The sequence below is a fragment of the Callithrix jacchus genome, chromosome 12, assembly GCF_049354715.1.
Source record: "Callithrix jacchus isolate 240 chromosome 12, calJac240_pri, whole genome shotgun sequence".
Taxonomy (NCBI): Eukaryota; Metazoa; Chordata; class Mammalia; order Primates; family Cebidae; genus Callithrix; species Callithrix jacchus.
In genome coordinates this window covers 105,712,141-105,736,136 of record NC_133513.1, presented here as the reverse complement: position 1 = coordinate 105,736,136, position 23,996 = coordinate 105,712,141, and the positions used below count along the sequence as shown (strand labels likewise).

The window sequence follows — 23,996 nt, the reverse complement described above, 5'->3', positions numbered from 1 at the left end:
TTTGCCTTTCAGCAGAAGATCACAAACAGCACAAATCTGGGTTTCTTGTACTAATTGGGGAGGTTTTCTAATTTGCTTATGATATCTGCCTCATGTCGAGCTAATCTTCCTCTGGTTACCTCCTAACGCTGTCTGAAATAATCCGCTTACTCCTGGTCTGTCCGCAGCACTTTATATCAAGTAACACTCGCTTCCTGAACAGAGCCGCAGCAAAAGGCAGCCTCTGCCCCAGCCCTGTGCTTCTACTTCACCGAGTGTGCGACAATTACTGCAGATGCCTGTGACAGAGCCAGGCGAGGCGAGGAACAAGAGTGCATCACAGGCTTCTGAGTAAGTGAGATTGATGATGAAATATGTGCTAAACAGCACCAATTAACAACTGAAAGCATAATCTGATAAGCGTTTTGAAAAGACCGAGACTCAGACAGGCAGGCAAAATATTTCAGTGTGTTGAGCAGCCTACATATTTATTACTATCAACATCCAAACTCGGTTCAAAAAAACTTTTGTTTTTTTAAAAATACAGTTCCCACCCTTCCCTCTTTTAAAAGGCTCATGTAAACATTCACGGACACAGCCAGGAGGTTTCATAGATACGGGCTGGCAATACCACTTCAGTAATATCACTGCCGTATCTTGACTCGGTTTTAATGGGTTGGATTTTTGAAGAGTTCTGGAGAAGGAAATGTTCTAATTTTCAAAAAGGAGAATAACTCAAAATTCCAATGCTCATAAAACATGCTCTAGGTGTGTGTGGGGGGGTGATTATGCCAACACACAAAAGCAGCATTGCGCTAGGGTGCTGAGTGAGGGAAGAGTGTGGTACAGAGGTGAGAGCCAGGCTCGGGTCCCAGGTGGGCTGCTAGGCTGTGTGACCTTAGGCAGAGCACGTTCTGCTTCTGGGCCCCCATTTCCTGATCTGTAAAGCATGAGATGTTGGAGCACATAAGGACTGGGGGATGTTTAAGACTCCTTCTAACACTAAGAGTCTAACACTAAGTTTGTTTTTTTTTGTCTGTTTGTTTGTGTTTGTTTTGGGAGATATCTCGCACTGTCACTCAAGCTGGAGTGCAATGGCGAAATCTCGGTTCACTGCAACCTCCCTCCACCTCCTGGGTTCACATGAGTCTCCTGCCTCAACCTCCTCAGTAGCTGGAATTACAGGCGCACACCACCACGCCGGCTAATTTTTTTTTGTATTTTTAGTAGAGACAGGGTTTCACTACGTTGGCCAGACTGGTCTCGAACTCCTAACCTCATGATCTGTCTGCTTCAGTCTCCTAAAGTGCTGGGATTACAGGTGTGAGCCACCGCGCCCAGCCAAGTCTATAGTTTTTAATTGAAAGGTTCTTACTCCTTTTCCTATAAAGGTGTCTCTTCCAAATAAGCAATCCCAGCATCTCTTTGCCCCTTCTATGCAACACATCATATTTGAAAGCATTTCCCTCACATTTTAGGAGGCTACTGAAGGGGGAAAAAAAAGTTATATTGTTTAATCCTACTTTATAGGAGTTTGCTTTTTATTAGAGGACAGACCCAGAACAGTGATCAGTAAGTTATACGTACCCAAAGTGAGGGGGTGCTGTGGGGGGAAGAAAAAACGCGGCTGCCTTCAAGTGCCTTGTGGAAATATATAAAACAAGCAGCGAGATAGTCCTTTGCCAAACACTGTCATAAATTTTTTATTTGGCAGCTAACATTCTCACTAGTTTTCTTGGCAGCAATTGGGACCTTTAGCAAGAAAGGTGCAGAAGAAAAAATACCTTGTTTAGAGATGTTTTCAACACTTTCTGGGATTTTTCAGAACTTCTGCCTGCAGCACATTTTTACAACTACGGTCTCCAATCACCTGATGAGTGGGTGGTGGGGTTTAAACTTTTTTCTTTTTTTAAAGAAAAGAATATATAGAGAGAAAGTGAACAAGCAGTGCTACCCCCCTCTGGCCTTTTGCTGAGCGTGTCTTTCTTATTTTTTTTGTGGTAGGTATTTCTGATATCCAAGTGCTTAGTCTTCCCTGTCTAGACAAAAAAACTGAAAATAATATCAGAATGTACCTTTTGTTATGCCTGATACTATCTATATTGTATTCCCAGATGACAGAGATAAATGAAAGTGAAACAAGCTGATGACTAGGGCATTTTTCTTCCACAGTTCTGCCAAAAACAGGTCCCAACTGTTGCCTTTGGGTCAGCTAATGGGCCAAGAGCTGCCTGGATTCAAAGCTGATGTGAGCACATGCAGATAGGATCCTGGCAGTGACACCCTGATGGTGGAAGGAACGAAACAAGAGCATGCAGAGCTGATTATTGCCATATTGGAGAACCTCAAGCACCAAATGCTCTTGGACTTGGGGATTCTGGGAAGTAGAAACCCAAACCCACAAACATGAGGATACCCTTTCATTGCAAGGGTGTCCTAAATGCTTTCTACAAACACATTCTACAGACTAGCAAAAAGCCTCCTACCAGGGGACTTCCAGCTATGAGTAAAGGGGTTGGCACATTTACTCCCCCCAAAACAAGTATAAAGCTGGAGAATGGACAAAAAAACAAAAACAAAACTCTTTTAGTGCTCTGGATAATGACCAAAGGCAAAAAACAAATTGAGAAGTGCTTATTCATAGAAAACTGGCAGAACTTTGGGTAAGAACAACCCTACCTCACCCCTTAGCTTAGTTGGCTAGAATGATGGTTTTACCAGGGTGGGGATGCCAGAGGAAGATGACTTGATTTGGAGCAGAGGGTAAAACCTGGGCCCTAGCAGCACTGTCAATAAAAGTAGCAAACTTGGTAGGATAATGAATGGTGAAAACCCACAGCTCTGCTAGCCTGAAGTTACAGTCACAGTTGGGGTGGGTAACAGACCAAAAATGTGATGGGGAGATCCTGGAAATGAAAGAGCCATAGAATGCATCTCTTACGGACTGGGAAAGTATGTGAATGTGCTGGCAAGACCCGAGAGACACCAGTGAGAAGCCAAAGCTCAGGCAGTCTTGGGAACTGGCTGAACTTTGAATGTGCTCTGCAACCCACACACACATTGCTGCAGAGGATGGAAGCTTTATAAGTTCGAGGTTTTTGAACACAATCTCTACCCAATCATTGGCTGATCACTAAGCTATGCACAGAAAGGGGCGACCCCTAGGAAACCATCCTCATAAAATAAAAATAAGACGTGGGGGGGAAAAAAAAAACAAAAACTGAGCAGACTGCAGGGGAGATAGATTCTACAGATTACATTTAGGAAAGTTACTTAAAAATACTAGACTCTTGAGTTGCTACAATATATTATTAAGAATGTCCCATTTTCAACAAAAAATGACATAACCACCACCAAAAAAGAAAAGAAAAAAGAAAAAGAAAAAGAAAAAGTGTGGTCTATATATTCAGGGAAAAAAAGTAGTCAATAGAAACTGACTCTGAGTGGCTCTGATGTTAGATTTAGCAAAGACTCCCAACCAACTATTAGAAATATGTTCAAAGAATTAAAGAAAATTATGCTTAAAGAATCTGAAGAAATTATGATGATAACACCTTAACAAACAGGAAACTTCAACAGAGAAAGAGAAACTATAAAAAAGAGCCAAATGGAAATCCTACAGTTGAATATACAGTGAATAAAATGAAGAGGAATCGTGAACTTGAAAAATCTGTCTAAAGAAATTATCTAATGTGAAGAACAGAATGACAAAAAGACTGATGAAAAATGAACAGGGCTTCAAAGACCCATGTGACAATGTCAAGCATACCAACATATGTGTAATGGGAATCCAAGAAGGAAAGGAGACAGAGTGAATAGCAGATAAATATGTTGGTAGAAATGATGGCGGACAGCTAAACTCTTGAAAGGAGCAAGATGAAAATGACTCATCATGCACAGGCAAATAACAATATGATTAATGGCTGAATTATCACAGAAACAATGGAAGAGAAGACAGTGGAATGATGTATTTTAGGTGTCAAAAGGGTGAGGTGGGGGACTTATCAACCAAGAATTCTATATCTAGAAATACTATCTGCTAAAAGTGAAGGTGACATAAAGACCTTTCTAGATTAACAAATAAGAAGAGAATGTTTTGTTAGTAGACTTGCTATATGAGAAATAGTAAATAAAGTCCTTTAGGCTAAAAGAAATTATGCCAGATGGTAACTCAAATTCACAGAAAGAAATAAGAACACTGGAAATGGTAAATATATAGGCAAATATAAAAGACTATAAATATATACATTTTTTTCTCTTCCCTTAATTTCTTTAAAAACACTTAGATTGCATAGCACTCATTATAATTTTGTATTGTTGGTTTTATATCATGTGTAGACATGGTAATCATAGTCATATCTGTACATATCCAAGGAAGAGGGAGGAAATTGTTATAATGAAATAACCCTGCTATATTTTATTAGAATTAAGTCAGTATCAAACTGAAGTAGATTATGAAAAGTTAGAAGATATAATTCTCAGAGCAAAGACTGAGAACATTTAAAAATGTAATTAAAAATACATGAATTAAAATGGCACACAAAAATATATTTTTAAAAAGAAAGCAGAAAAGAAGAAACAGTAAGAAAAAAGACACAAGGAATATTGAAAACAAATAGCAAAATGGCAGAAATAAATTCAACAGGACAAAAAAAATCTCATGTTAAATGTTAATGGACTAAATGATAACAAGTAAATGTGAAAGGACTAAACACTCCAATCAAACAGCTGAGATTGTTAGACTGGATATAGAAGGCCCAACTTTATCCTGTCTGTAAGAGACACATGTCAGATTGAAAAGCACATAGAGGTTGAAAGTTAAAAGATGAAAAAAATATATGCAAACAGTACCTATAAGGGGCTAGAGTGAGCCCCTTAAGACACATGGCTTTTAAGACACATGGCTTTTAAGACAAGAAGTAGTCCTAGGGACAAAGAAGGAGCTTTCACAAATAGAAAAGAATCAATGCATCAAGAAGATATAATGATTATAAATATACACAGCTAATAACCAAGTCTTGAAATACATGAAGTAAAAGCTGATAGACAAAAGGAGAATAGAAAGTTCAACAACTATACTTGGAGATTTCAATACCCTATTCTCAATAATTGATAGAACAACTAGACAGAAAATCAGTAAGGCTATAGATAGACTAGATATAGAAATCAATATTTATAGAACATGCATAGACCATACATAGGCCATAAAACAAGTCCTAATAATTTATTATTAAAAACATTGAAATAATAAAAAAATGTTCTCTAATCACAACACTAAATTAGAAATCAATAATAGAAGTTAATTTGGTGGCCATGGGCGATGACTCACGCCTGTAATCACAGAACTTTGGGAGGCTGAGGCAGGTGGATCACTTGAGGTCAGGAGTTTGAGACCAACCTGGCCAATGTAGTGAAATCCCATCTCTACTAATAATACAAAAATTAACAGGGTGTGGTGTTGTGTGCCTGTAATCCCAGCTACTGGGGAAGCTGAGGCAGGAGAATCACTTGAACACAGGAGGTGGAGGCTGCAATGAGCAAAGATTGTGCCACTGCACTCCAGCCCGGCTGGGCATCAGAGCGAGACTCCATCTCAAAAAAATAAAATGAAAGAAAGAAAAGAAAAGGAAAGAAAGAAAGAAAGAGAGAAAGAAAGAAAGAAAGAAAGAAAGAAAGAAAGAAAGAAAAGAAAGAAATAAATTTGGTAAGTCATAAGTATTAGATAATTAAGTAACACATTTTTTAAAGAATGCATGAATCGAAAAAAATCACAATGGAAATTTTAAAATATTTTACAATGAATGAAAAACAAACCATAATTATCACTATTTGTAGGACGCAATGAAAGCAGAGCTTAGAGAGAAATTTATTTGCTGAGTTAGGGAAAAGGGAAAGGCCTCAAGTCTCAAGAAATGCTCTAAGCTGCCACATTAAGAATTAAAAACAGAGTAAATCAAACCCGACAAAAGCAATAAAAAGAAGTAAGGGTTAGAGCAGGATTAATACATTAGAAAGTACAAAATAAGAGAGAAAAATTAATGAAACCAGAAGTTGGCTCTTCAAAAGATCAGCAAAACTGATAAACTTTTAGCTAGAATGACAAAGAAAAAAGGGAAGAAGATCCAAATTACCCACAACAGGAATGAAAGAAGAACATTAGTACTTAACAAAAATGAAAGGATTGCAAGAGAATATTCTGAACAATGTTATGCAAACAAATCAGATAATTTAGGTAAAATGGAAAAATTCATAGAAATATACACATTACCAATGCTGACCCAAGAAAACATAGAATACCTAAATAGACCTATGACTAGCAAATACTTTGCATTAGTAAATTAAAATCTTCCCAAAAAGAAAAGTCCAGTACCGGGTGGCTTAAATAATGAATTATATCATAATTTATGCAAGAAAGAATACTGTTTCTACACAAACTCTCTTAGAAAATAATGGAGAGAATATGCCAACTTGTTCTATGAGACCAGTATCACCCGGATACAAAAGTTAAACAAAAATGTTACAAGAATATTCTTCATAAACACAGCCATAAAAATTTTTTTTTTTTTTTTTTTTGAGACGGAGTTTCGCTCTTGTTACCCAGGCTGGAGTGCAATGGCGCGACCTCGGCTCACCACAACCTCCGCCTCCTGGGTTCAGGCAATTCTCCTACCTCAGCCTCCTGAGTAGCTGGGATTACAGACACGCACCACCATGCCCAGCTAATTTTTTTTTTGTATTTTTTAGTAGAGACGGGGTTTCACCATGTCGACCAGGATGGTCTCGATCTCTTGACCTCGTGATCCACTCGCCTCGGCCTCCCAAAGTGCTGGGATTACAGGCTTGAGCCACCGTGCCTGGCCCAAAATTCTTTACAAAATATTATTAAACTGAATCCAGTAACATAATAAGGTTTGAATATCATGACCAAGTGGGACTTATCTCAGAAATGCAAGGTTGATTTAACATTTGAAAATCTTAATGTAACACATGACATTGATAGAATCAAGAACAAAAACCACATAATCATCTCATTAGACACAGAAAAAACACTTGGCAAAATGTAACACCTACTCATGATAGAAACTCACAACAAACTTGGAATAAAAGGAGACTTTTTCAACTCAATAAAGAGCATCTATGACAAACCTGCAGCTAATATCATACTTAATGGTGAAAGACTAAAGACTTTCTTTCTGATTGGGGGTAGGGCAAAAATGTCTGCTCTTACCACTGCTGTTCAAAATTGTACTTGAACTTCTAGCCAGTACAATCTGGCATTTAAAAATTAAAAACAAAAGGCATCCAGATTGGAAAGGAAGAAGGAAAATTGTTGTCATTCACAACTGACACGATTCTGTATGTATAAAATCCTAAGAGATCTACAAAATACTATTAGAACTACACACAAATTTAGCAAGGACACAAGACGAGAACATACAAAAATCAAGTGTATTGCTATAGTCACAAATAGTCCGCAAATAAAATTAAGAAAACAGTGTAATTCATAATAGCATCAAAAAAGAATGGCAAACTTGGAAACAACTTTAACAAAATGAGACCTGTACTCTGAAATCTACAAATACAACTTTAAAAATTAAAGATCTAGGCCAGGCGCGCAGGCTCAAGCCTGTAATCCCAGCACTTTGGGAGGCCGAGGCGGGTGGATCACGAGGTCAAGATATGGAGACTATCCTGGTCAACATCGTGAAACCCCGTCTCTATTAATGATACAAAAAATTAGCTGGGCATGGTGGCGCGTGCCTGTAATCCCAGCTATTCAGGAGGCTGAGGCAGGAGAATTGCCTGAACCCAGGAGGCGGAGGTTGTGGTGAGCCGAGATTGCGCCATTGCACTCCAGCCTGGGTAACAAGAGCGAAACTCCGTCTCAAAAAAAAAAAAAAAAAAAAATTTAAGATCTAAATAAATGAGCAACAATTCCATTCATGAATTGGATGATTCAATATTGTTAAGATGACAATCCAATGCAATCCTTATTAAAATGCCAGCAAGCATTTTTGGCAGGGGGTGAAATGGAAATAGGAATTCGTAAATGAAACAACTAGAACTGGAATGTATAAAAACGAGTTTGAAAAGAACAAAGTTGGAAGACTTATCCCACCTGATTTCAAATTTACTATGAAGCTACTGTAATCAAGACAGAATAATAGTATGGGTGGTAGGAAGACGCAGATCAATGGAACAAAACAGAAATTCCAGAAATAAACATTTATATTTACAGTCAATTTTTGAGAAAGGATCAGAGGCAGTTTAATAGGAGAACTGGATACCCATATTTAAAAAAATGAGCATAGACCATAACCTTACACTATATACAAAAATTTAAAATGGGACACAGTCCTAAATGCAAAGGCTAGACTATAAAGCTTCTAGAAGAAAACACAGAAGTCAAATCTTTCTGATCTTGGGGCAAAGATTTTTAGGTAAACCACTACAAGCAGGATCCATAAAATTAAAAATTGATACATTTTCATTAAAATTAAAAGCTTTTGGTTTTCAAAATTCCCCACTAAGAAAATAAAGAGACAAGCCACAGAGTGGGGAAAAATATTTGCAAATTATATATCCAAAAAAAGGTGTATACAGCGGAGCATAAAACTAAAGCCCCTCGTATGGCTTCGTAGCAGGGTCTTACAAGTGCCAGAGCTGCCTTCACTGGGGAGGGACTCCTCTGAATTGCCTGTGGTCATTCTTCTGACAAAGATTCTTAAGGAATGGCTGCCTCCAGGAAGGCTTTTGGGGAGCCCAGTGAGCCCCTTGTTCACATCTACAGCCTTCATGGACCTCTGCCCCCACTTCCTTTCCTTTCCCACCATTCTGGGGTCCTGCTCAGCTACACCACTGGCATGTGTGGGAAAACATTACTGGCTGCGCTTATATTCAGGGGCGTGGAGGTCTTTTTCTGTATAAGTTTACAGTAGAGAACAATGAAAAGACTAAAATCCAAAGCCAACAGGGGCCAAGGGATCTGCCTACATCTTGAGTTTTGCCATGATGTGAAAACACATGGCTTCAGAGTGTAACATGAACAGCCCTGAGATCTCTCCAGGGTGGAATCTGTGTTTTCAGCTACGCAGAAATATGTACGATGGACCTTTTAAAAAGTCAGTGGGAGGGTGTGTTAAATGAAAATCAAGATAACCTTTCTTAGGCATGCTTTCCCCATATACTCCAAACTTTTTTCATTTTGACTAGCATAACAGTTGGAGAAGTGCCTTAAAACAGGAGAAGTATCTATTTTTCTCCAACCTCACTTGAATTGGGCACTCTGGGATGAAGGGGAGGTTTGCCATTTGTAGACAAGAATGAAGCCTTTTGTGAACAGCCTAAGTACACCACTGACTTGCTTTAAAAAGTGTCAAAGGCTATATCTGGAAAACGTGTGGTTGACTGTGCCAAACTGAAACATTGACTTATCGCCCAATTTAGCATTAAAACATTAGAACTTACAATTAAGACTACTCTGTTTACGCCAAATGAGTTTGTCAACATTCTGCAAATATATTTGTGTTATCATAATAAAAGCAAGGAACAGGCGGGAGTGGTTTCTCACTGCTGGCCACACTGAAAAGCACTTCAGAACACTGAAATTTGAGCTGCCCTATCATATAGGCAACTTTTTTTTCCCCCCGAAAAGCAGATGCTGGGTGTAGCTATATTAGTGCATAATAGGTTTATTCTCATTCACAAAACAGGAATTACTTTATGGCTCCAGAGTAAAACTAGTGTAAGGAATATACTGGCAGATTTGCTACAGATGTGGTCTCTGACACGTACACACGGGGAATCTGCTATTAATCACGTTAAGATTTGAACGTTATAAAGTACAAGGCAGACATGCGTTAAGTTCAAGGTCTGAGCTGATAAAAAAACATGAGGAGAAGAGAAAAAAAAGATGAGTGTGCCTGTGTCCGTCATGTGTGTTTAAATGTTCTGCTTTAAAAGATATTATTCATCCTTTTCCCTGTCTTCACCCCATTTTGCTTCAAGGTTGGTCTGCCTTTTGTTTCCTTCCTTTCACTCTGACACGGATGACAGTTCTCGGGAGAAGGCAGCCCTTCGGCTGTCCTTCTTGCTTGTTGGAGTAGGACAGGAATGTGCTTGTTCGGCATTTGTTCAGGAGCGCCTAGACTCCACGGACTCCAGGGAGGACTCTGGGGACCAGGAGAGCCAGCAGCACATGCTGGAATCGGGCTCCGCACCTAGGCCCTGCAGGCCTTTGTCACCACCTGCCTCCAGGGTTAAGGTGGCCACGGTAATTATGCCAAGGCCATGCATTACTCTGACAAAGTAATCCATCAAATCATTTCTCACAATTTCAATTCTCCCTTCGAATTTTCCTTACCTCCAAAGCCAGCTGGATATTATATTACTGAAGCTGTTGAAAAGGTAGAACACTAGCCATGGAGCCAAAGGCCACGGCAACTATGCAATGCATAAATTTTTATTGTTTGCTCAGCATTGAAATCTCATTAGGGTCCATAATTCATCTGAACACTGTGAACATTTACATCTGTTGATCATGAGAACCTAGAAGGAATGTACACCTTTAGCTAACTTGTTTTCAGAGGAGGCAGCGTGTGTGTGTGTGTGTGTGCATGTGCACGCGTGCATGCACATACACTCATATGTTTTTAGCCCTTGAACAGCTGTGGTTTAAATATTCCTTACCCAAACCAATTTCCAACCTGAATTTAAATATCCCAAAGTTGTTTTCATTTGGCAGCTTTCAGACAAAGACTCAGTTCTCTTCCAGTCTGCTTTAATCAATGTTGGAAAATTCCACTCATTGCACATTGGCCTTAATGCAGCTCTGCTGTGTTAATTACATCAGAATTATCCCAAAGATTACATGCCTTTCATTCAATGTATATACGTTTTTGTCTTCACTTAATTATGACTGCAGAATCACCCTGAGAGAGGATATGTAACTGTGACTGTTTCTGGGTCCCAGGGATGTCCAGATTTGTGTCTACTTTTTTTGGGGTGTGTGTGTGTGTGTGTGTGTGTGTATTTGAACATCTTTCCTACCAATTCTGCACTTTCGATCTGATGGTATTTTCATTTATGAGGCTCTCAGCAGTTCCATGAACACTAGATTTTGAGTTATAATCACTGAATCACAGAATTGGAATTAGAAGGGGAAGGGGCCTTTGGGCCACCTAGCCAGCCCGGCCATCTTCCAAGCTGGAATTCCGCCCCCCCAACAACACCCCCTGACAAGTAGTCCTTCAGGAATGTATCCATTTCTGGAATGAACTATGGCAGCTGAAAGGCTCTTAGCAAACACTCCATAGCAGTTCAGGACAGAGATGAAGAATACTGTGTCCGATGAGAAGTCCGGAGGGAATCTAGGTAGACCAAATGTAATTACCCAGACTGGCATCTGGCTAGGACACCAGCTCGAACGGCCCCACTGTAATTCCAGCTGATGGCAGTGACACCTTCTGATGAGAGTCTTGTCAACTACAAGCTGCTCTTTAGCCGGACTTCACTAATGTGCCGCGACGGGAAAAATCGGATACAGCTGTTTTCACTCAGAAGGCCTTGGAAACGCTGCTAAGGTCCTATCTTCTCCTCAAGGAGAAAGAGCATACACTTCCATGCCGAGAAAGAAGCCAAAGGGCCTTAACGCTGGACTGATCCAAGCATCATTGCAACATCCTTTTCCAGTGCGGCCTCCAAGTCGGCGTGAGGTTTTAGTGTTCCCCTCTCAGAGCTGCTTTGAAAACCCCAGCATGCAACTGCGACAGCCAGTGAAATGGCCCCGGACACACAGAGTCAAGCAAGTATCAGAGGGGCTCTGTGGGAAATGATCTGGCTCCAGTCTGGGGGTGCAATGATGAGCAAAACTGGGTCCCTGTCCTCATGGAGCTTCGAGGTCTTAGCCAAATAACACGCACACAGTATAGAATTTCCAACTGTGGTCATCGCTACACAAAAGAAGGTGATATGATTTGGGGAGCATCTAGAAGAGGGGACTTGTGTTAGTCAACGGGTCTTCTAGGAAAGGAGATGCTGGAAGGAGTTAGGTGTGCAAGAGGTTTGCTGGGAGTGATACCTGTAGCAGATAAAAGGGGAGGAAGCAGAATTGGGCAGGAAGAGCCTCAGACCATACCGCAAAACTGACAAAGTCTTATTTAATTATTTTTTTAGACAGAGTTTCACTCTGTTGTCCAGGAGGGAGTGCAGTGGTACATTATTGTCTCCTGACTTCCACCTCCTGGGTTCAAGCCATTCTCCTGCCTCAGCCTCCCAAGTAGCTGGGACTACAGGCATGCACCACGATGCCCTGTCAATTTTTGTATTTTTAGTAGAGGTGGGGTTTCACCATGTTGGCCAGGCTGGTCTCAAACTCCTGACCTCAAGTGATCTACCTGCCTCAACCTCCCAAAGTTCTGGGATCACAGGTGTGAGCCACTGTGCCCAGCCAGAACTGACCAAGTCTTAACCAACCTAGTGAGGAGATCTGGAGCCAAGACAGACAGCCCCGGAGAGGAATCCCACATTGGGCAGAAACTGCCTAGCCTCAGGACCACACACTGCAACCGGTCAATAGCTGGGGGCTGCCTGGGAAGAGCATGGCCTGGCTCTTATGCCGACATGTGTCCCTGAGGGTACTAACACCTGGGGCGGACGGCATGCCTTAAAGGTTGACAGCTGCACCTCTGAGGCTGCCATAGGACTGAGCTTGTCTAGAGACCCAGAGATGGTGTCCCAAAGGTGGTGATGATGTTGAATTGAGATCTGAAGGATGGTCTAGGTTAAAAAGTAAAGTGGGAGGGGTGAGTGGGAATGAGAAAAGGATTCCAGGCAGGTGGTAAGGCATGTGCAAAGGCCCTTCATCTGTAGAGCATGCTGGTGTGCTCGGGAAGGAAAAGGCCGGGAGGAGAATGATGGGCGGGAGTCAAGCCTCAGAGGAAACAGAGATGGAATCCTGCCAGCCTGTGGACCATAATAAGGATTTTGTTTCTATTAGCCATTCAGAAAGCCACATGCTAATCTTACTGATATTTAGCTTCCTAATCTATACAATGGGAACAACAATGCATAGTCAATAAGGTTAAGACGAGGGTTAAATGAGATTATGCATATTGAACTCTTACTCTAGTTCCTGGGACATGAGACGGCACGTGGTCAATTATAATTTTAGAAAACCTCCACTGAAAACACTTTCTGCAAGAAGCAAAGGAGAAAAATGGGCTTATTTTTACATTTTGTTTTCAAAGGCTTAAAAGTTTGATTCTGACATAATGTGCCTGATTTGAGCAAACGCCAAGTGAAATCGCTCAATGCCTTTTCCACCAAGATCATGGTGCTACCCAGGTTTCCAATTATCCAAATTCTAGGCATATAGGTAGGTTACTTTATTTTCCTTTTTTTTTTTTTTTTTTTTTTTTTAAGAGACAGGATCTTGTTCTGTTTCCTAGGCTGGAGTGCAGTGACGTGATCATAGCTTACTGCAACCGTGAACTCCTGGGCACAAGCCATCCTTCTGCTTCAGCCTTCCAAGTAGCAGAAATTATAGGCACATGCTACCATACTGGGCTAATTTTTGCCCTTTTTTTTCTTTTCCCAGAAACGGAGTCCTGCTAGGTTGCCCAGACTGGTCTCAAATGCCTGGCCTCAAGTGATCCTCCTGCCTTAGCCTCCCAAAGTGCTGGGATTACAGGTGTGAGACACTGTGCTCGGCCATAAAGTAAGTTTCGAATTAAACAACCTCAGTAACTCAGAACTGAGTAAGTAACAAATAGCTTGTAACATAAAAATAATCTATGAGAAAGTCTAAAGAAGTTCTCAGCCTCAACAGCACATTGTAAATGGGGGAATGTGGCTCTACAGAGCATGAGAGCTTCTACTTAATAATAATGTTGAAAAATAATTTTTTTCTCTCGCCAATCTTACCTGTTTATGGGAGTAGTCTTTTTGATGGCTATTTTTGGATTATTCTAATCCATAAAATGCCAGAAACAAGGAAATACAAAATGAGGAAAAATGTATGTTGACTGGAGATGCTGAAGCAGATTTGATTGCCAAAAAACTCTGTACCGAGATGGTCATTTTTTTGAATAGTGGGGTGAGCATGTGCTAACAGACCAAGGACATTAAATTCAAGCCCAGATGATCAGGAAATAGCTGAACGTAAGTCCAGCGCCTACACCTTTGGCATCATGAGTATATAACAGCTTAGAATGACCTGACCCATAGGTGAAAAAGAGAGGACAATCTCTCATATAGATATATTCACAACAAACCGATTTTATGGGTAGCAGTTTAAGAGATCACTGTTTGTTCCGGCCTTCCTTATCTCTGTGTCAAAATCTAGTCTCCTCTTAAAAAGATAAAGCTGGCAGCCACTGTTTCACAAGCTCACACACCACTTCCTTCGACTTCTTAGCATCTAGTAAATACATAAAGCTATTATTTTCAGCTGCTTATCCCCATGTTTATTCCATCTGAGTTGATTCCGACTCTTTCTGACCCTTAAAGAGTGCATATGACTGAAAATATCTGGCCTCTCCTCTTGGAAATCTCGAGATGAAATGTTTGGTAATTTCACTCAAAAGAACTGCGGGTATGTGTGCCCCTCGGTATTTCTTTCTCTTGTCCCTTTCCAAGCGGTGATAAAGCAAACGTGAGATTTCCACAGCCACCTAAACAGAAACGTCTTCTTTAAGAATTTGAAAATATTCAACAAACCTCTTTCGATTATTATTCTTATTTTGTTTCCTTCTTTTAGGAAAACATATCATTCAGTTTCTGAAATTCTCTTGCATATTTCTTTCCTGTGCCAAGGCTTATCAACTCTTAGGTCATCTTGATATGTCGAAAACTTCTTGGATCACAGAGCTGAACCTAAGCAGACTGGACAGGACTTTCTTCATTCAGACAAAAAAACGTCTGATAAGAAAGCTATTTATGTCTCCCAGTAGAGCAAGGAGGCAGTCTACCTTTGGCCATATGTTGTATGTTAGTATTGACTAAACTAAAATAAAAATGTTTTTCCTGGAGGATGGCTACCTGATGGAACGGCTCCATGCTTCTGAAGCTTTCATTAAAGTGATTCATCCTTGCAAGGAATTTTTTAAAACCCTCTTAAGCTTTACCTTTTTCCATAGATTTGCCAAAGATTTTTTTTTTTTCCAGTAAAACAGGAGTGAAAAGCTCTTGGTCCTGTACAGAATAATTAAATTCTTTTAAAAAATACAACATTTTATGAAAGATGTGCACTCAGTCTAGATGGTGTTTATTCTGTTTCTACACAAGGATGTGGTTATTTGTGGGTAATCGGTTCAGTTCACGTGGTGACATTTGGGCATAATTCGCAATGGCCATCTCTTATCACGGGGACAACTGGGGTAACAATGGTGAATGGTCTTGGCAGAACTTTAGCCAGTGCACAGAGTCACCAGCCTTTCCTGAAGCCATTCTAAGGTTCTTCAGTTCAATAACATGGAGATGATGGCTTTGGTATTAAGCTAAAAATGAGGTGATATTTATTCAGGTCAGTGTTAATTCCAACTCATAGATCAGAAAGGCCACTTTCTAGAGGAATGTGAGCTCCATAAAGCTATTATGGAACTTGTTGTCACCAATACTTTGTGTTTGCTTCTGTGAAAGTTAAATGACGACATGGGCAGAACTGAGATTCACCGTAGCACTTCCTTAATGAAGAAGCCAGAGGATGAACACCACCATGTCCAGGATATGAAGGCCTCTCATCCCTTTCCCTGCCAATGAGTTCTGCATCTGATGGATGAATGTCAGGCATGGAATTAAAATGAGATGATCACCAAGGACTATGGGGAAGGCATCTCTATGGAGAGGTTTTACATTCAGAATAAAATCCTTTTTGGTGAAGTCTTGTTTTCACTTTCTGGCCCCAGAGATGGTCTTGCCCCCCAGCGCTCTATGTCAGACTCAAAGGATAAACCAAGGCTACTCTGTGGCTATCTCCACCCTCCCACCTGAGGAGATGGCACTGATTTGTCGGTGTCAATTTAGCACCTGAATTGTGGGTATAAGGTCCTGGAACTTTCTATGGTGGGTCTGAGAAATCGAACACCACTGCAGTAATTCAGACAGCACCAGACAAGGCAAGCCTGGAAGGCTGGGAGGGAGATCAGCACTAGCCACATCTGGGAACTTGTCTCTTTTATTTTCTGGTCCTCCATGTATAGAAACAGAATCCATGAGGATTCTTTAAAAGGCAAAAGAGTGACAGGAATTGACACAGATTTTGATTTTACTTTCTTTAATTAAAAAAACGAATCATTGGATATGTAAAAGTCGGAGTAGTGAACTTCTACCAATTAAAAAGCTTTGAAAGATGTGAGTTTTAGTTTCTCTTCCTAAGCAGGCCTTAAGAAAATGGCTTTTAAAATTAAGTCAGCCTGGCCAGATGCAGTGGCTCACACTGAGGCGGGTGGATCGCCTGAGGTCAGGAATTCAAGACCAGTCTGGCCAACATGGCGAAACCTTGTCTACTAAAAATACGAAAATTAGCCAGGTGTGGTATTGCATGCCTGTAGTCACAGCTACTCGGGAGGATGAGGCAGGAGAACAGCTTGAACCTGGGAGGCAGATGTTGCAGTGACCCAGGATCTTGCCACTGTATTCCAACCTGGAGGACAGAGGCAAGCCTCCGTCTAAAAAAAAAAAAAAAAAAAAGTCAGCCTAACTCAAGATTTGGGAGTGAGAAAATTATAATAATGCGGCTTCTTCCATTTAGATGGTTTATGTTGAATATATCTGGGGTATGAGGAGGTAGGATGATGCCACTGGCTGGCACCTCATGCAGATGGGCAGCCGGATAGACGGATGGATGTCAGACAGCAGCTGTGAGACAATCTCTCTGCTCATAACCATCTTGTATCCGGGACACAGACCAGAACAGACTGCCTCGTGCTAAGGCCCAGAGCCTGTTTCTGCACTCCCCTGCACCAACCTTACTCCTCAGCTCCCCGAGGTTGCAGCAGATGTTAAAAACTAAAGTTGAAACCTTTAAGCTGTAATGAAGGAGTTCACAGGGTTCATAATCCCAGTACCCCACCCCAATTCTCCAGTGATCCCGCTGAAAGCTTTCAAATAGTCCTCAGCACTAACACGGTGCAGCTCGTGTTGAACACACTGATCTGCCCACGATTACCCTCGGCTGCTGTAAAACAATCTCACTCCTCGAGTGAATGCAGGCTGCAGCAACAATGGTGTTATTGACTTGTTGCTCCGGCTCTATTTAGTTATTACCCTCGGGGCCACAATCAATAGACTCTGCACCAAGTCAGCCTAATAAATCCCAGGCTCTCACTGGAGGTTTGCCAGAAACGGCAAGAAAATCTATGGCAGGGAAACACTTAGAGTGCGAAGACAGAGAAAGCTGCACTGACAGCTGTATAAATTAATTAACAAGGAACTGTTTATTCTTCTAAAAGATCAGATTGCACATTTATCATCATCGAAGAAGTCACAGATGATCACAAAAGTATCTGGTGATATATTTTTAAAACCCACAAATTTGGAGGAACACACACAAAAGAGAGAGAGACCTGTGTCCTATGGCAATTATTTTTTTCTTTATTACATTTTCAATTACTCGATATATAAATCTGCCTTCTGAGCACTAGTTCTGGCCAGTCTATTATTTCCAGCTTATTTGGACTAATGCAGTCTGCCTTGATAATTCTTTAAGCTTGTGGTTGAAATAGTCAACACGATAAAAATGAAATGTTGATCATTAACATTTGTTGTGCTTTGGGATTTTTTTTTTCCCCCTCTGCTGTTAGGAATTTGAATCCTGCTTGTAATGCGGCAGTGGAAGGAAAATGCTTTAGGTGATAGAAACACTAAAAGGTCAGTGAAAGCAAATGCCAGGCTATTTCAGATCATTGCAAAAGAATTCTTGGGTAGTTCCTTACTTAATAAGCAAACGGTGTGTAGATTAAGTGCCAGGGGGCCCGGAATCCTATAGCGTTAAGACACATTGAATTAAACTTGGGCCTGCTCTGGGACAACACATTCATCTCCCACAGACTGAAAACAAATGTACAAGATCAGTGAGGCTCTTGGAGTCTATTTGCTACTGCAGTTGTACCTTAAAGAATCTGCAGGCAAAACTTTGTTTTTATCCCATCTCCATCCATGCTGGTATAGAATCTGTGACTTGATGAAAAAAGGTCTTTCTAAATGCTGTCGTTTAGGTTTTTAAATTCAGGAGTGGAGGTGTTAGAAATGATCTTTAAATGGAATCACAAGACCCAACCTCAATATCATTCAGCCAACTGACTGAAGTTCAGGGAGAGTCTATTAGGGACAAGGCACTGAAGCAGCCATTGACTGGTGGTGACACAGGCGTCATTGTTCTCAGGCGTCGAAAGCTGATTTCATTGCTTCGGTCTAGCCTGGGATATGTCAGCCCCGTTGCATGTTAACACACTCCTGTGAACACAAAAGGGCACAGCGATCCCTTCAAACATCTACCCTTGAACTTGACAGGTCCTCAGGAGGGGGGATTTCTCCGTGCACACACACAAAATCTGTTTCATTCTGGGACTGCTAATTGTGTTGTCCCAATAATTTATTGCCTCTTCTAAATGGTTTCCAGGTAATAAGAGTTAATTGACTCAAGTGACTTTCATCCATTGCAATTATCTCCTAATACTGTACATTAGGCCCATGTATGTTCTGTTAATCAGGTCAAAGATGTCACCTGAAAAGATGCATTAAAAAAAAATAAAAGGTGGAACTTAAAATCATCACCCTAAACTTCTTTCTTTCTTTTTCTTTTTTTTTTTGAGACGGAGTTTCGCTCTTGTTTCTCAGGCTGGAGTGCAATGGCGCGATCTCGGCTCACCGCGATCTCGGCTCACTGCAATCTCTGCCTCCTGGGTTCAGGCAATTCTCCTGCCTCAGCCTCCTGAGTAGCTGGGATTACAGGCATGCGCCACCATGCCCAGCTAATTTTTTGTATTTTTAGTAGAGATGGGGTTTCACCATGTTGACCAAGGTGGTTTCGATCTGTTGACCTCATGATCCACCCGCCTCGGCCTCCCAAAGTGCTGGGATTACAGGCTCTAAACTTATTTCTAAATATGCTCACATGAAGTTGTTCATCCTCAGATTAATTTACTAACCAACCCTGACTTGGCTTTCCCCATCGTGGAGACTGGTCAGAGCCGTCAGACTCGGAGTTCACCTCCTTCACTCCCATCTCCTGTGTAGTGAGAAGACCAAAATTAAGAGGAGGAAGTGGTCATTCTGGGGTGGCCCCTGGATGGTCAGTTGCAGAGGAATGCCCAGGTCATGGATATCCCGCCATTTCTTTCTGGCATCCTGAAGTGAGGAGAACTATAAGAACCTACCAGAAAACACAGATGCCTTTGTATCTCTGCACCAGCCTGTTTTGGCCTCTCTCTCCCCAACACAATAGCTCCTGAACTGTTTCTCTGGTGCCCTCAGCTCCAAACCTGAATGCTGAGTCTCTTTTTGTGACATTTTCTCCAACACCCTCACATCAAAATGTTCCAAGTTCCCTGACCTCAGTGCCAAATGGCATGGGCATTAGGTGTCCTGCTCTGCAGCTACTCACAGCCTCGGCTGAGTGTTTCCGACCCCTAGCTATCTTCTTTTGCCAAATAAGGGAGTTGGATGGAAGATTCCTAAGGGCTCTTCCTCTCTGCTTTGGCCTTCTGTGATTATGTCAGTGGCTACTCATTAGTTATTGTGCCTTATCATGTTTGCATAGCTCTTCTTACATCTCCCAATATCTTCACATCCACTGGTTCTGCTGCCCACCCCAGATAAGATATTAGATCCTGGCAACAATACTATGCCTTAACCCAAAGGCAGGGCACCACTGGAAGGAATTTCAGGCCCAGGGGCAAATCTCAAATCACACCCTCTTGGTCCTCTCTTCCCACATTTAGGATGCACTGGATGGGCAATCATTTCATCCTATGGCTACAAATTTTCTTTCCAATCAACTGTCTCCTGCCAGAAACTGAAGCCACCATTTGCAACAGTGAGATGTGCCGAGGGTGAACACTTTCCAAGCACACCCTTAGCCGAGTTGAGGTGTGTCCAAGTATCATCCTTTCCTAAGACTTCCGACGATTAATGATCTGGATGGAGGAATGGGTTGAGCACAGGGTAGTTTATGAGGCAGGTTTGTGCTTCTGGGATTTGTGGTTGTTGTGTGGAACTCCAGGGCTCTGGCCTCTATGATCTAAAGCAGCAGAGACATAGTTGGTCTTTGGTGTGCTCAATGGTACAATTGGGAAGAGGAGTGTGATAAGTGTGAATATATATGCTTCGTGTGGCAACTAGACACCAGGTACTATGTGCTTTCCCAAACCTTGGAAAAACTTCCTTTGATTGATTCAGTAAGACTAGGAACTTGATATTACTATTTTACTTTAGAGATAAGAAAACTAAGGCTCAAAGAGGTTAAGTGACTTGCCTAATGTCACAAGGGTCACCAAGAATCAGCTCCTAGACTTCTGATAGCAAGGTCAATTCTCTTTTTATTACATCCTACTTCTGCCCAAAAGGCCCAGAAATGGTAGGGAGATAAGAGACATGTATAAGGCTGGGCATGATGGCTCATATCTGTAATCCCAGGACATTGGGAGGCCGAGGCAGGAGGATCACAAGGTCAGGAGTTCGAGACCCATCTGGCCAACATAGTGAAACCCCGTCTCTACTAAAAATACAAAAAATTACCTGGGTGTGGTAGTGTGCACTTGTAATCTCAGCTATTCAGGAAGCTGAGGCAGGAGAATTGTGTGAACCAGGGAGGCAGAGGTTAAAGTGAGCCAAGATCGTGCCATTGTACTCCAGCCCAGTGACAGTGCAAGACTCCGTTTCAAAAAAAAGAGAGACATGTATAAATTAGGGTGATTAAATTACTACCTTATTGGTAATTACTTTATCTACTCAATGGGCACACGTTATGAGTTTTAGAGTTACACTCCATGGCTTGCAGACTAGAGTTCCTTGAGCTAAATGGCATTTGATTGCTGAACTCCACCCTGTTCTGCTCTGAATGACCTATGCCAGTCGGTCAGTTCTGTTCTGACTGACTAATGGGTTTCCAAGGTGGACTGGGCTGAGCTGTGTCTTGGTGATGATCACATCAATCCACAATTTTTTTCTTCCTTCAAAAACATGGCTGTACATCTAGACATCCACAAGCAAAAGAAGACAGTTGGACCCTTACCTCACAGCATATATAAACATAACTCAAACTAGATCAAAGACCTAAATGAAAGAGCCAAAATGATAATTCTCTTAGCCAATAACAGAGTGGTAAATCTTGTGGTGTGGGTTTTAACAACAGACTCTTAGATGTGACACTGAAAGCTCAAGCAACAAAAGAAAATAAATTGGACTTAACAAAATTAAAAACTTTTGTGTTTCAAAGGAAACTATCAAGAAAGTAAGAAGATACGTTGTAAAATAGGAGAACATGTTTGCAAATCATATATACAATAAGGTGTATCTAGTCTATATTAAAAAACTCTTACAATGTAGTAATAAAAAGGCAACCCAATTAAAATGTGAGCAAAGGATCTGAATAGATCTCTCCAAAGATGACATCAAAATGACCAATAAGCACATGAAAACTTGCTCAGTATCTTTAGGATTAGTGAAAAGCAAATCAAAACCACAATGAGATACCACTTCTCATCCACTGGGATGGCTAGAATTGAAAAGTCTCATAATCATGAGTGTTGGTGAGCATGTGGATAAATCAAAACCTTATGGTGCTAATGGGGATATAGTACAGCTGCTTTGGAAAGCAGTTTGCCAGTTCTTCAAAAAGTTGAACATCGAGTTACCATTTGATCTAGCCAATCCACTCCAAGGTATATATCGAAGAGAAATAAAAATGTATGTCCACACAAAGACTTGTGCACAAATGTTCATAGCAGCCAAATGTTCACAATAGCCAAAAGGCAGAAACAACCTAATTGTCCACTGGCTGAAGAATAAACAAAACATGGCATGGTATATCCATACAATGGAATATTATTTGACCATAAAGAAGGAACAAAATACTGACATGTTATAACCAAGCTAAACCGTAAAAATATTACACTAAGTGAAAGAAGTTAGTCACAGAAAAATCACATATTCTATGATTCCATTTATATGAAATGGTCAGATTAGGCATCTCTATAGAGAAAACAGATTCATGGTTGCATAGGGCTGGAGGAATGAGGAGATTGAAGATGACAGCCAAAAGGTACAGGGTTTCTTTTTAAAATGATAAAAAGGTTCTAAAATTGACTATGATGATGTTACACATATCAAAGTATACTTAAAAAATTCCATTGAATTGTATACTTTAAATGGGTGCATTGTAGGTTTTGTGAATTATATATCAATAAAGCAGGTACCAAAAAAGAAAATACCCCGAAACTCCCTGAAACAACAAAAGTACAAGCAGCTCTTGCACAGCTGCTCTGCTGTGGAGCGAGCAAACCCTTCCTCCCGTTCCTTCCCCAGTTCTGACGGTCGGCCTCATGTGGGCAGGGGTACTGCTCATTTCAGAAGTGCTTTCCCCATTCAACGCTTGCAGGATGGAAAGAAGGAACAATGGTGATGAGAACCGACTCATTTCTGTGCACATGCTGCCTGCCAAGCTCCAAACTGAGTGTTGTACAGAAATTATCTCATTTAGCTCTTCCAACTACTCTCTGAGGTAGGTACTACTTTAATCTCCATTTAAAGATGAGGAAAATTCTCTAAGGTCAGACAGCTAGTAAGTGGCCGTGCTTACTAGCTCGATTTGAACCCAGGTCCACCTGACTTTGAATCTGGGCACATGTGAACACTGGTTACATGAGGCATTGCGCTGGAAAGGGCGCCCGAGTGTGTGCTAATGCAAGCCATCCTTTCCTCGGGTCCTGGGGAATCCCGAAAGCCTCTCCATTCAAAACAACTCAAAGTGTTTCTGGGAGAGCCAGAAACATCCTTAGAGAGAAGGTATTAGTCCTATCTGTCCTGTCTATTTCTAAAACACGTCATTTGAAGATGGGAGAAGGGTCACTTTTTCCCCTGCAGCTGACATGCTGAATATCATCTTTAACCCTATTTGTTTCTGAAAACCAATTTGTGATTAGGAAGAAACCTACTGGGTGAGTTTTAGGGAGATACTTCTACAAAGGTGGCAGAAGCAGGGTGTTATAAGATTTAATACGGCATTAATTTTCTTTTTAAGAAAACATTTGGAATTTATCACTTTTGTTCATGAGGCTGCATCTTTCAGCCAAATTGTTGTTTCCGTGTCATACTGGACAGACTACATGAGTTTAACACTTTCACACAGTATGCCTGCCTCTGCCATTAACTTCCTGTGTAATCTTAGGCCAGTTACTTGCCGTCTCTGGTTACCAGCAGCCAGCTGGAGTCCAATAACTGTGGAATAAAAGTGTCAAACATGTAATATGAGTAAGCTGGATCCGATCAGAGGTCGCCAACTGGCAGCCCATTGCCAGATTCTGCCTACAGATGTGTTGGTTTGGCCTGTTTGGTTTTTAATAATAATAATCATAATAACAAAAATCCTTGCCAACATTAACAAATGGGAAGATTTGTAATCCAGAATGCAGGCATTCTGGAAACTCCAAACGATATGACTCCAGAGGGCCTACATGCCCCCATGGCAACCACGGGGTGGATTCTGAGAAGCCTCTTGGGTAGGGTGCTCCCTCTCCAGTTCTCCTCATCACCTCCTGGCCCGTTTCATCCACTGTGGTGCCCACCTGGTTGCTAGGGTACGCAAGCATGCCACCTCTGAACTGGGTCCTTTCCCATATTCCTGCCTGCTCTTTCTCCAGGCTATGCTCTCAGATCTGTGGTGTTGCAACAGGAAGCTAAAAGAAGTGAGACCTCTTAGATGCTGCCATAGACCTTTCCAGTCCTATGCAGAGCAACGGGATGCGTGCATTGGTGCCAATATCATCTCTAAGAAAAGCCCTTGAAATGACATTGGCTTG

At 41.2% G+C, this 23,996-nt stretch overlaps 1 protein-coding gene and 1 long non-coding RNA gene across 11 annotated transcripts in view; one reads left to right on the top strand and one right to left on the bottom strand.

Moving 5' to 3' along the window:
* VTI1A (vesicle transport through interaction with t-SNAREs 1A) overlaps positions 1-23,996 on the bottom strand; it is a 419,756-nt gene that overhangs the window by 69,857 nt on the left and 325,903 nt on the right. The window contains exon 8 of one of the 10 annotated variants that reach the window (XM_078346500.1): positions 17,401-18,432. The exons of 8 other annotated variants lie outside the window; for them this stretch is intronic. In XM_078346500.1, the coding sequence (XP_078202626.1) occupies positions 18,378-18,432 (55 nt within the window). In that variant the 3' untranslated portion in view covers positions 17,401-18,377. Of the gene's footprint in view, positions 1-17,400; positions 18,433-23,996 lie in introns of those variants that run through there. One more of the 10 variants, XM_009010286.5, reaches the window with a different exon arrangement.
* LOC128929336 (uncharacterized) lies at positions 186-15,754 on the top strand. The gene is made up of 3 exons (XR_008475661.2): positions 186-330; positions 13,577-13,696; positions 15,619-15,754. It is a non-coding gene; the product is annotated as an uncharacterized LOC128929336 (long non-coding RNA).